The sequence below is a fragment of the Loxodonta africana genome, chromosome 25, assembly GCF_030014295.1.
Source record: "Loxodonta africana isolate mLoxAfr1 chromosome 25, mLoxAfr1.hap2, whole genome shotgun sequence".
Taxonomy (NCBI): Eukaryota; Metazoa; Chordata; class Mammalia; order Proboscidea; family Elephantidae; genus Loxodonta; species Loxodonta africana.
This window is the reverse complement of record NC_087366.1, coordinates 29,315,458-29,329,145: the sequence shown is the minus strand read 5'-3', so window position 1 is coordinate 29,329,145 and position 13,688 is coordinate 29,315,458. Positions and strand designations below refer to the sequence as shown.

The 13,688-nt window shown below is 35.4% G+C and overlaps 1 protein-coding gene across 8 annotated transcripts in view; it reads right to left on the bottom strand.

Moving 5' to 3' along the window:
- The window catches only part of RC3H1 (ring finger and CCCH-type domains 1), a 92,484-nt gene that overhangs the window by 15,158 nt on the left and 63,638 nt on the right, over positions 1-13,688 (bottom strand). For 7 of the 8 annotated variants that reach the window (XR_010319396.1, XR_010319397.1, XR_010319395.1 and 4 more), the window contains 5 exons: positions 11,195-11,476; positions 10,604-10,818; positions 7,415-7,785; positions 6,799-6,966; positions 381-533 (listed from right to left, as the gene is read on the bottom strand). Coding sequence is in view for 5 of the 8 variants with exons in the window: in XM_010591110.3 (XP_010589412.2) it covers positions 381-533; positions 6,799-6,966; positions 7,415-7,785; positions 10,604-10,818; positions 11,195-11,476 (1,189 nt within the window). In the remaining 3 variants the exon portion in view is untranslated. The remainder of the gene's footprint in view (positions 1-380; positions 534-6,798; positions 6,967-7,414; positions 7,786-10,603; positions 10,819-11,194; positions 11,477-13,688) is intronic. The other variant, XM_064276626.1, reaches the window with a different exon arrangement.

Sequence of the window (13,688 nt, the reverse complement as noted above, 5' to 3'; positions counted from 1 at the left end):
AGTTGTAGAAGAGTTTTAACTTATTTGGATAAAGAAATCAAAGTCTTAATTAATTATGTAAAAATAATTTAACAATTTTTTCTGACCATTATATATCATGCAGCTGTAAACAATTGTGGGAAATTGTTGGCTGAACAGATATAACAAATGTTCTTCTTTTGCTAGATAAATGTGAAAAAGGTTTTTTATCTATACCTGAAACAAACAAACATACAAACAAAAAATAATAATGCTTAAATTGCAGGGTATAGAAAGTGGCTGGAAACTCTTAAGCAAAAGCTTAAGCAAAACTTTTAAGTAAAGCTCAATTGTGCTTAAACTATAATGAGTGACTGGTTTATCTTGATTTATATTACTTATGGCTTAGTTATTACACATACCATCATTTCTACACTCCCTGCTGCCACAACATCTTTGGGTTTTGCATCTTTGGTCCCAATGTAGGAGCCTATGGTGTCACACGACCAGGGAGAGTACTGGCTATAATCATTTCCTTTGTATTTCCCAGCTATCTTCAAGTCTTCATCCAAAAACTAAAGATTAAAAAAAAAAAAAAAAAAAAGATAAAAAAAGAAGAAACAAAATTGGAAATGAGTCTATTAGTAACAAGACAGAGAGAAAGCAGTAAATTGCTTGGGAAAATAATTTAAAACTTAATTTTAGAAACTCTATAGTTATTGATGCAATGACTCTTTAATGAAATCTTTAATAGCAATAATTCATATTTTGAATAAATCTTGGTCCTAGGTTAATTCAATGAACTAAAAAGGATAAGAAGCCTAATTTTCTTTTCTCAGAATGAGTTCTGCAATTATCTAACAATGGAATAGCTCTTCTAAAGGATCTCTGGTTGTGCAAGGGTTAAGCATTCAGCTGCTAACCACCCAGCAGCTCTGTGGGAGATAGACTTGGCCATCTGGTCCTGTAAAGATTCTTACAGCCTGGAAAACCCTATCAGGCAGTTCTAATCTGTCACATGGGGTCGCTATGAGTCAAAAGTTGACTTGATGGCACCAAACAACAACAACAGAGCTAATATATCTTTATTAAAATCATAACATTCGCATTTGCATGTTTTACAGTTTCCAAAGTGCTTTCATGTACTTTATTTCATATGTTCCTCAAGTCCATGATAGACAACACAGGTGATCTGACCACGGCTACACATGGAGTCTCCATGAGTTGGAACTGACTCAATGTCAACTACAAGAACTATAATCTTAAATGTTCCTTTCACTTTACCATGAGATGTAACTACTGACATACTGATACCCCTAGGGGCTGTTGGTTTACCTGATTGATCCATGCCTCTCCTATAGTAAAAAGATCTTCTCTTTTCTTACTATTATTTGGCTTTCCGTACCAACAGAATATCAATATACCAACAATATCACTTATTTTCAACCACAACTTCTGCTTTTATTGTTTATACCCTCTTTCCTTTTCTTTGTCCCATAACTATTAAAAACAATTTCATCTCCTTTTTTACTTATCCTCTTCTACTTACAAACTTCATGCAGAACTAGCCTTTTAAAGACATGACCCACTGACAACAGTGCTCCTTTTTTTGCTGGTAATAATGTGTTATGCAGCTGCTAAAAAAGAATGAGATAAATTTGCATATACTGACATAGAAAGACATCCAGGATAATTGGTTAAGTAAAACAAAAAACAAACGAAACCCCCTCAAGATGTATTATTAAATGATTCTATTAAAAATAAGTATATGTTAGTTCATGCGCAGAAAAAAAATTGAAAGAATAAAAATAAATTGACAGTGGCTGTAGGAATGGGATTTTGGAGCACTTTTTCTTTCTGTTATGTATTTCTATACATATGAATTTAGAACAATTATATTAGGTTGTTTATAATCAGAACCAAGGTTTAACATTATAGCTTTGTATGTCAGTAACTAAAATGATTCTAGATATAGCTCATAAATATCCAAGCGTTATTATCCTTGATTTTCAAGTGGAGAAACCTGAGCCTCAGGATTCAGGAAGACAAACTTATAAAAGGCCATATACTAAGTGACACAGCTGATTCTCAAAGTTAAGTTTGTTTGAATTCAAAGTCGGATCACTTTTTACAATGTGTATTGTTTTCCATATTTCTTATAAAACAATACGGCATAACAAGGTTTTAGAATATCTCTAATACGCAATTTTTGAAAAAATATCATGTAAGTTGTTTATAGGTTACAAGTACATTTACATTATTAGAAGATGTGATGACTTTACTATTTTGAGTGGTTATGGAAAATTCACCAAAGTGTTTAGGTGGGAAAGCTAGATACTGTGAATAAGTTCTATTTAGTAGATTTTGTTTACAGGCTTAACAGGCTACTGTTTACTATGTGTGATGCACTTCACTTTTCAATTTCTATTTGCCTCTTTTTAAAAATATACACACCCTATAAGCTAAAATGAGGTAGTATATACAATCAACAACAAAAATAAAACAAAATCAGGGCAAAAAGTTGCTATGTAAAAAAAACTTCTGATAAATCTCTAGCAAGACTGAACAAGAAAAAAATATCTAAATTACGAATAGCAGAAATGTAAAAAAGAACATCACTGTAGACTCTACAGACTTAAAAATGATAATACCCATTCATGGTAACTACTAAAACTGTAGAAATACAAAGATAAACCCAAAAATTATGGCTTACTGCCCTGGAGGACATTAACCAGTTTTTTTAAGCAACCTTATTTCATTATTCTTTTTTTTTTCCCCGCTTTTCACTAAATATATATGCCAGTGCCTTCTTTCTTCTTTGAACCAGTTTTATCATTCTGCCAATTCTCTCATTAATGAGTTAAATAAATCTTTGATATGTCTTACTTATAAAAATAAATTCTAAAACTATGAATACAGAAGAACGTCATTAATCTGATAAAAATTATCTATAAGAAGCCCTACAGCAAACATCACAATGGTGAATTAAAAGTTCCATCCATTCCAAGATTGAAAATGAGTCAAGAATACCTGCTATTACTACTTTTACTCAACATTATATTGGAGGATCTAGCTAGTGCAACAAGATAAAAAAAAAAAAAAAAAAAAAAAGACGTAAGGATTAAAAAGGAAAAAAATACTAGAATAAGGAAATTTGGCAAGATTTCTGAATAAAAGGGTCAATACACAAAAAACTACTGAATTTATATTAACAAGTAGAAAATGAAATTTCAAAGAAGATTCCATTTAAAATAGCTTTAAAAGCATCAGTTACCTAGGAGTAAGTTTAATGAAAGATGTGGAAGACACTGAAAACTATATAACATTACTGAAAGAAATTAAAGAAGATACAAATAAATGGAGAGGTATACCATGTTCATGGAGATTTGATAAAGAGGTCACTTCTCCTCAAACTGATCTAAATCAGCACTGATCAAGAGAAATATAATGTGAGCCATTTAATTAATTTTAAAATTTCTAGTAGTCACATTAAAAAGAAATCAGTGAAATTAATAATATATTTGACTTAACCCAATATATCTAAAATATTATTTTAACATGTAATTAATATAAAAATATTAATGAGATAGTTTACATTTTGTACTACGTCTTTGGATCCAGTGTATATTTACATTTACAGCACATCTCAATTTGCAATAGTCACATTAGACAGCACAAATCTAGAGTCAATGTAATCCTAATCTAAACTGCAGCAGGTATTTTTGTGGAAATCAACTTGCTGATTCTAATATCTTTGGAAATGGAAAGGGCTAAAAAGACCTGGAATTAGAAAACCAAAAAGGAAAAACACGCTTGGCAGAAAGAACTGAAGAAAAAATTCAAGCCTTGAATTGTAATACTGAAGGATTGTATGGCGAAAATACTAAACGATGCAGGACGGATCAAAAGAAGATGGAAGGAATACACAGAGTCACTGTACCAAAAAGAGCTGGTTGATATTCATCCATTTCAAAAGGCAGCATTTGTTCAAGAACCGATGGTACTGACAGAAGAGATCCAAGCGGCACTGAAAGCACTGGCAAAAAACAAGCTCCAGGAATTGATGGAATACTAATCGAGATGTTTCAACAAATGAATGCAGTGCTGGAAATACTCAATTGTCTATGGTATGCCAAGAAATTTGGAAGACAACTACCTGACAAACCAACTGGAAGAGATCCGTATTTGTGCCCATTCCAAAGAGAGGTGATCCAACAGAATGAGGAAATTACAGAACAGTACCAATATCACACACAAGTAAAATTTTGGTGGAAATCATTTAAAAATGGTTGCAGCAGCAAGGACATCGACATGGAACTGCCAGAAATGCAAGCTGGATTCAGAAGAGGGCACAGAACAAGGGACATCATTGCGGTTGTCAGATGGATCTTGGATGAAAGCAGAGAATACCAGAAAGATGTTTACCTGTGATTTATTGACTATTCAAAGGCATTCAACTGTGTGGATCCTAACAAATTACGGATAACATTGCAAAGAATGGAATTCCAGAACACTTAATTGTGCCCATAAGAAACCTGTACTTAGACCAAGAGGCAGTCCGTTCAAAAAGAATAAGGGGATACCGTGTGGTTTAAAGTCAAGAAAGATGTCCATTGGAGTTGTATCGTTTCATCATTCTTATTCAATCTGTATGCTAAGCAAACAATCCAAGAAGCTGGACTATATGAAGAAGAATGGGCCATCAGGATTGGAGGAAGACTCATTAACAAGCTGCAATATGCAGATGACACAAGTGAAGAGGACTTGAAGCACTTACTGACGAAGATCAAAGACCACAGGCTTCAGTATGAATTATAACTCAACACAAAGAAAACAAAAATCTTCACAGCTGGACCAATAAGCAACATTATGATAAACACAGAAAAGACTGAAGTTGTCAAAGAATTTTTTTTACTTGGATCCACCATGAACACCCATGGAATCAGCAGTCAAGAAATCAAAAGACACACTGCATTGGGCAAATCTGCTACAAAAGATCTCTTTAAAGTGTTAAAAAGCAAAAATGTCACTTTAAGGACTAAGGTGCACCTGACCAAAGCCATAGTGTTTTCAATCACCTTATATACATGTGAAAGCTGGACAATGAATAAGGAAGACTTACGAAGAATTGATGCCTTTGAATTATGGTGTTGGCGAAGAATACTGAATATACCATGGACTGCCAGAGGAACGAACAAATCTGCCTTGGAAGAAGTACAGCCAGAATGCTCCTTAGGAGCAAGGATGGCAAGACTTTATCTCACATACTTTGGACATTTAATCAGGAGGGACCAGCCCCTGGAGAAGGACATCATGCTTGGTAGAGTAGAGGGTTAGCGAAAAAGAGGATGATTGACACAGTGGCTGCAACAATGGACACAAGCTAACAACAATTTTAAGGATGGCACAAGGACCAGGCAGTGTTTTATTCTGTTGTACACAGGGTCACTGGAAACCCTGATGGCGTAGTGGTTAAGTGCTATGGCTGCTAACCAAAGGGTTGGCAGTTGGAGTCCACCAGGCGCTCCTTGGAAACTCTATGGGGCAGTTCTACTCTGTCCTATAGGGTCGCTATGAGTCAGAATTGACTTGATGGCACTTTTTTTTTTTTTTATATAGGGTCACTACGAGTCTAACCTGACTTGATGGCACCTAGTGACAACAAGAACGGCCAGGGAATTCTTGAAGTTCAAGAACAGAATTGGAAAACTTACACCACCAGTATCAAGACTTATTATGAAACTACATTAAAAGAATGTGGTATTTGTGCAAGCATAGACAAACAGATTAATGAAAAAAAAAAAAAAAAGTCCAGAAACATATGGTAACATGATTATGACAAAAGTGACTGCAAGGCACTGAGAAAAGGATGGCCTTTTCATTAAATTGTGCTGGATGAATGAAATATCCTTATGCGGGGGAGGGGAGAGGGGCAGGCAAGGATCTTGACTCCTAACTCCCAGTGTACAGGCAGTCCTCGACTTATGACATAATCAGGTTACAACGAACTGCATTTAACAGCTGTCTTTTTTGGGGGGGATACATCTTATCGTGGTATGTGCTACGTACATTATTATAAAGTACAGTTTGTTCATGTTATCATTTTCAGATGTTCACTCGCAGATGTTCTATTTTATGACTTACTGTCCAAAACACTGCAGTAGAGATTTAGTCTTCTAAACTAAATCGGGGGCTTCAGTTGCTTGAAAACATGGACCTAAACGCCAGTCACCTTGCTAAACTCCATAGGCAGATGTGGGAAACAGTGAGATGTTACCATGAAATACATGAGGATAAAAAGAAAAGGACCATACAGACAACTCTAATTTTCTGACTAGAAATGCCATCCCCATTCACAGGGATAATCCAGAACCTTCCACAAATGGACTTAATTACTGCGACTGACAAAATGCCACTATTGCCCAACTCTTCTTCATTGCTGGAGTAAATTTTTATGATTTGGGTATTTTTTGATAATATAAGTATGTATTAAAATACAGCTGCAAGTTTATATGTAATGTTTTCAACCTGCAAAGGCAAAAAGATCAGATTTATAAAGATACTGATAATAAAAGGTAGTGATACTAGGAAGAAAAGAGGTATTTGACTTAGGTTAGAAACAACTTACAACAGAGCTGTAAGGACAGAACCCTGTTGTAAGTCGGGGGGACTACCTGTATACAAAAATCGATTCTAGATGGATTATAGACCTAAATGTGAAATAACAAAATAAGCTTTTTGGAAGAAAACATAGTAAAACAGCTTCATAACCTTGGGAATAGGCAACTATACACACAGAAAAAAACGATAAACGAAATGGGACTAAAATAAGGTACTTACTTCCTCTTGATGGAAGGTAGGAGGCAATGTTGGTGAAGGTGCAAAAGGAGGTGGAGAGATGACCTTTCTTTCCTCCAGTTGGGCCATTATTTCCTTTCTTCTGCGATGTAGCTCATCTAAACTAGGATGGGGCTGGGGAGGAGGTGGAAGACGGCTATAAGGAGGCTCCTGAAAATGGAAGGATTAGTTAAAATTAAAAAATAGTTTCAGAACACATTAATTCATTTAGCACATATTTTCAATAAGCAGATTAACATATAGGGATACCAAGAGTTAACAGAACAAAACAAACATAAAACCCCAAAAAACTTCCAAAGCACTAAATTTAGGTTTTTCTTGGCCAGAGATCATACATTTTCAATAGATCTAGAAATGTTAATAAAACCAATCAAAGTAAGAAACTAAGAAAGGTTAGTAGGGGAGAAGGAAGGTTTTGTTCCTTTAATAGTATTTCAAAAAAGTATAACCTAGACAAATGAAAAGATGAAAAACTGGAAAGAAATGTTCTTATAAAAAGGAACTGCTCAGAGAGTTATTACAATGGCAAAAATAATAATAATGAATCACTGTAAAAGTTAATTAAGTCTATGTAATAAGAAAAATAAACACAGCATACTCTGAGGTATGAAGGTCTGATCTGAGATGGATGAGGAGCCACTGGATAGTAACTCTCAATCTGCTGGTATCTTTCTCTGGATTCTGGAACATAGGATGGTACTGCTGCAGGTGGAATCTCAATGGGTATAGGGCTTTCTCGAAATATCTCCTCTCTCGTATAAGACTGAGCTGGGTATACCCGACGGCCATCGTAGTGAGGTGGGTACATGGGTGGGTACTGCTGTGGCTGTGTGCCATACTGGGAATTTACTACACGATCTTGGAGGTAAGGTGGATAATGATCCAAGTATGGAGGGCCAGGTTCAGGAGCAGATGGTGGAGGCCGGACAAAGCGGGACACACACTGTGGTGGTGGAGTATAGTACATACCTGTACAACACAAGAGGAATCAAAGGTGACAATGAACCAATCTATTTTTCTATGTAATTTTTTTCTTTTTAAAATAAACACTGAAGAGTAATCTGCTCATTTCCTTAGATTTCTCCTTTGCTTATATAGTCACGTTAGCTTTATGAAAAACAACAAACCAAAATTACCCTTAAAAGTCATTAAAAAAAAAAATCTGTTTATAACCTACAATAGTAGATTGGCTCTCTCAGTTGTTCCAACCTCTTTCTTGTGTGTCTTAATGCAATGTACTCAATGGAAAGCTAAAAACTGTATTTTCCAAACTTCCTTGAAGCTGAGGTTCCACAAATCACTGACTTACATGAGTTTTATTAAATGTGAAACTGAGTTATATGGAATGAGATGTGACACACAAAATATCCAGCAGATGCTGGTACATATCTAGTAGCTACTACATAGCTCCATAGCCCTTGAGATTAACAGTTGGGGCAACAGCTTCCCAATTTCCAGGCTTTTGCCTCAGGTGATATGATCCTGGCACTAGCAGTTGGGACAAAATTTTCCTATTTCTGCTGCTTCTTTGTACCAGGTTCCTTTGACAGCCAGTTCTGCATTGTTGTTTGGGGACTTATTATTGGATGCCCAGCTTAAGCCTACTTCTCAAGTGTGTCCAATGATTTTGTAGGCACCTAACTCCCTGCAATTAAATTAAATCTCTTCTGCCTAACTAGAATGGATTCTGTTATTTGAAACTTAACCCTGACTAATACACAAGGTATTTAAGGTTACATATCGACTACCTCAACAAAAGTAGTTGGGTTTTTCCTGCCATGGATGGTCAAAAGGAAAATACAAATCAGCTTTAATCATATTTTTGCACGTAATGAGCAATATCGATTTAAAAGTATTCTTTTCAATGTAAAGAAAGAACATTTTTGATTTAAAATTGTAAGACAGCCTTGGGAAAAGAAAATGTAGAGCACCTCATCTATCTCAATTTAAAAAATATTAGCACTATTTATACTGCCCCTGACAGCGAGATCCAACACGTTAGTTTTAAAATCACTCCATGTTTATTCCACATATAAATTGGACAGGTGAAGCCTCAGTCATCTCCTTTCTCTCCTTCCCCATACCCAGTATTATCATTAAACCTGGTGTTATAGACTGAACTGTGTCCCCAGAAAATGTGTTGGAAATCCTAACCCCTATGCCTGTTGATGTAATCCCATGTGGGAACAGGGTTTTCTTCGTTATGCTAATGAGTCAATATGCATATATGGTAAGTTTTAAGCCAATCACTTTTGAGATATAAAAACGGCAAACTGGCAAAGCAGCAAGGAACTACAGTTGGGGAAGACAGATGCGTGCCACACAAAAATGGCCAAGGAACCAAGACACAGAAGCTGAAAAGAGACAAGGACCTCCCCTTAGAGCTGACAGAGATAAAAAGCCTTTTCCTAGAGCCAATGCCCTGAATTCAGACTTCTAGCCTCCTCAACTGTGAGAAAATAAGTATCTGTTTATTAAAGCTACCCACTTGTGGTATTTCTGTTACAGCAGCACTAAGAAACCAAGACACCTGGTTGATTTTTCAAATTTGTCTATTTATTAAATCACTTCTCGCTCCTACCACACCAATGCAGGCCTCAACACTCACTTAGGTTAAAAAAAACAAAACAAACAAACAAAAAAACTAACCCATTGCCATGCAGTTGAGGACAGAGTAGAACTACCCCACAGGGTTTCCAAGGCCGTAATCTTTATGGAAGCAGACCGCCACATCTTTCTCCTGAGGAGCAGGAGATGGGTTCAAACTGCCAACCTTTTGGTTAGCAGCCAAGTGCCACAAGGGCTTCTTCTTAGATAACAGCAGCCTCCTAACTTCTCCTTAACTACATACTCTCATCTTTCCAATCTATCCTTGTTGATTTAATTTTTCTATTTCTATGCCAAATACCTCTGTTTAGGACATTTCTTCCATTAAGTCTTTTTGATTCCTGAAGTTCTCAATGATTTCCCTTGAGTCTTTGAGGGCATTTCTACCACTACAACTTAACCACCACTTAACTTTTAACACATGTGCACGCTCTCTCTCTCTCTCACATACACACACGCAGTTTCCTTATCCTTTACAAATATTGATTCTACACTATGAACTCTCTAAAGGTATGTATGCTATTTTCATATACAAGGCCCAGGAGTGTTGAAGACAGAAAAATAATATTAAGTGATAACTAAAAGGAAGAAAAATGTACTGTATGTTTAATTTATACCATTTTTCTACAAGCATGAAAAAAATAACATTGTAATGTTATTTTTTTCATGCTTGTAGAAAAATTTGGTCAGGTGAACATATAGTTCCATACCGAGCAAATTTCCATTGTTTACTCTGGTGACTTGTTATTTCCAAAAGTGTATGACCACATTTAACATACAACTAAAGAACCCTGGTGGTGCAGTGGTTATTCGCTCAGCTGCTAACTACAAGGTTGGCGATTCAAACCCACAAGCTGCTCCACAGTAGAAAGATGTGGCAGTCTGCTTCTGTAAAGAATTCAGCCTAGAAAACCCTGTGGGCAGTTCTACCGCCTCCTATATGGTCTCTACAAGTTTGAATTGTATGTGTAACATACAACTGCTGTTAGTAGGTACCGCACTTTGCTTTTTATAGCTTTGCTACTTTATTTCCTGCTATTCAGATGATCATATCTCAGTTTTTCCAAATACATTTAAAAATATACCTACTCAAGGAGGCTACTGTGAGTATGAGCACTCTTACCTGGATAGTTCTCCTAAGCCCTAAGAACACTGAGCAACATAAATGGAAGATCATTACCCTGCTGATAAGGTGCTGGTTCAAATGGTGGAGCAGCTCCCCGAGGATCCTGATAATAAACATCTGCCTGTTGTGTTGGATATAACTGAGAACCTCGTGGTACCATCTGAAGTGGTTTGGTGACAGGCATGGGAGGCAGGTCTGTTGGCCCCCTTGGAGGTACAGGATGTGGATTCACAGGTAAGGCAGAAATATTCTTAGGGACAGATTCCAGTCTAAGGGAATAAGATTGTTAAAGTCAAGTTTAAGGTCCCCAAAATACTTCTAATGTACACAATTGTTAAATGTAAATAAAAAAAGAATCGACTCGACGGCGCTGGGTTTTTTAAAAATAAAAATTGCCACAATTTGGGAAACTGGTTTATTCCAATGGTTACTGTCTACAAAATTTGCAAACTTTGATCTTATTTCACCTATGCTAATTAATTCTTAAAAGTCACTAGCACAGAAAATGAAAGGAAAAAACAGAACAAAACGAAGCCAAAAAAAAATGAAGTTTTTTTTCCCCCTAAAAGACACTGATTATTCCTTCTTCCCTTTACTTTATGTTTATAAAGAAAAAACTTTAAATAAGATTTAGGAAAAACGTACAGGTCAGGAGGGGATCCAGGGGCACTACTGCTCAGATGATCTATCTTTCCTGGCTTCAGACTAGAATCGTAGCTGGGGTCTGTCCCTCGTGGAATTAGCTGTGTGACGGTGTTCCCTGCTGATACAATTCCATTTGGCAGAGCAGGGGGTTTTCTGCTAGGCAGATCCACTGCACCTTCATCTGGAAGGATAGCTGCTGAAGGCAGGCCAACCTCATTAAGATGACCCAAAGAGGCACTCAGGGGTCTTCTGGGAACTAAGCGTTTGTTCATTTTACGAAATCTATATAAAAAGCAAAGACAGAATACCAGAAACCAAAAATATAAAAACTAAACCAAGAACTAAAATGTATTTAAGAAACAGATGACAAAGGAAAAGAGTCTAAGAGCACATTATTTTCTAGAATTCTCTCTCGGAACACTGCTTCTAGCTATCAACTTAAGAACATGCCTGTGTGTGTATGTAATTTGTAAAATCTCATGTAGTAAGACACATCAATTAAGTACAAAAATTCCTCAAGATGAAATGTGTAATATTCATAACGAATTTTATTAATATTACGTATTTTTTTAAATTGAAATCTCCATCCCTAAAACTTATTGGAGAAGGTTGAAAAATTTTTAGAAGACTGTTTCTGAAATACTTTACTTTAGCTTTCCTTCAAATCTCTTGGAATACCAAAAAAAACAAAACAAAACAAAACAAAAAACTTGTTGCCATCGAGTATTCCGACTTACAGTGACCTTATACCACAGAATAGAACTGTCCCATAGGGTTTCCAAAGAGCGACTGGTAGATTTGAACTGCTGACCTTTTGGTTAGCTGCCAAGTTCTTAACCACTGTGCTACCAGGGCTCCTATATTAAAAATTAAGAATAAAACAAAAAACCCACAGTGTACATTGAGAAAAACTTACCATGTCATTAAAAAATTTAAACAAATAATTTTTATCAGAATTGATTCAGAGACGTTGATTCTATGGTGGCCTATACAAGATTAAAATTAGTTTAAAAGTAGCTTACTGTAAATAGTTTAGAATAATGGTCTAAATTTAAATAGAAGCTATAGTATAAAAGGCATGTAAATTCTAAATCTAACTACAGGAGAAAAATTAAGCCATCAGGCTCCAGCATCCTAATCCCTCAACAATGAAAGCAAGTCTATTTATACACGTTAGTGCTTTTTAAAAAGTTAATCTCAAAGATAAACTCCCATTAAGAGTAATGCTATTTTTTCCAAATGTTTCCCATATTTGACAAATTTTGGGGGAAGAAAAAAGAAAAACAACAACTACCCTTCAGAAGTAACCACTTGAAGAGTTTGGTACATAACCATAGATTTTTTCCTCTTTATAGAAAGAGTCATATATGGCTGCTTGATAATGTTTTTTTTTTTTTTTTCTCCACTAAATAATCTTGGCTATTTATTACCGATTGTTCCTAATTTCTTGCTACTAAAACAATGCTATAAGGAATAATCACGTACATGCACTTACAACCTTTCGTGAGTAACTAGAAGAACTGCTAAGTCAAAGGACATGCACATTAGAGGCTATATTCCCACTTATAATAAAGGAAAAAGTAATTTCCCCCAATTCTCCATCAAACACTAGGTAGTACTGGTCTTTATGATAGTTCAAAAATAATCAAGTCTAATTTTTAAGAAATCAAATTTATAACCATTTCCTTTATGGATGCTGGACTATCACTTTGAAATAATCCTTTCCTTTTTTACTGTGCAGTGCTTTTTAAAAAAAATCCCTTAGTATTCTTATAATTTTCTTCCTAAATATTTAAACCTCCGATACACCTGGAATTCATCGTGGTACACAACAACACAGTGAAGTCAGGGCTCAACTCTAACTATTCTGGTAATGGACAGCCAGTTGTTTTACACCATCTTTTGTGCCATTGATGTGAAATGCCATGTTTATCACAATATGCCAATTTCCTACATGTATCTGAAATTTTTTCTAAATACTCTATTGTATTTCACTTATCTATTTTTATGTGACACAGTCTTTATACTTACTTTAGCTCAAAATATAGGCCAATAGCTATTGGTCTAGTCCCTGGTGAAGACTTTTCCTCTTTCAGAATTTTCTTGGCTATTCTCACATATTTGTTCTTCCAAATGAATGATTTTGTTAGGTCCTAACAATCATTGTGTTGAGATTTTAATTAGGATTTCACCAAATATACTGTTTAATTTAGCAGACAATGAAACCTTTATAATACCAAGCCTTTTTATGCCAAGAACATAGTATGCTTCTTCATTTATTTAGGTCTTCTTTTATGTTCCTAAGATAGTTTAATAATTCAATCCATATAGGTCCCTGACAGTTCTTATAAGTTTATTATACTCTGAATGGGATCTTTAATTTCACATCATTTAACTGTTTTTTTCTCCCTTTTTTTTTATTTTGGCTATATGAGAGTAATTCATTTTTATAATTTTTTTATTTGCCACCTCATTAAATTCTTGGTTTCTCTTG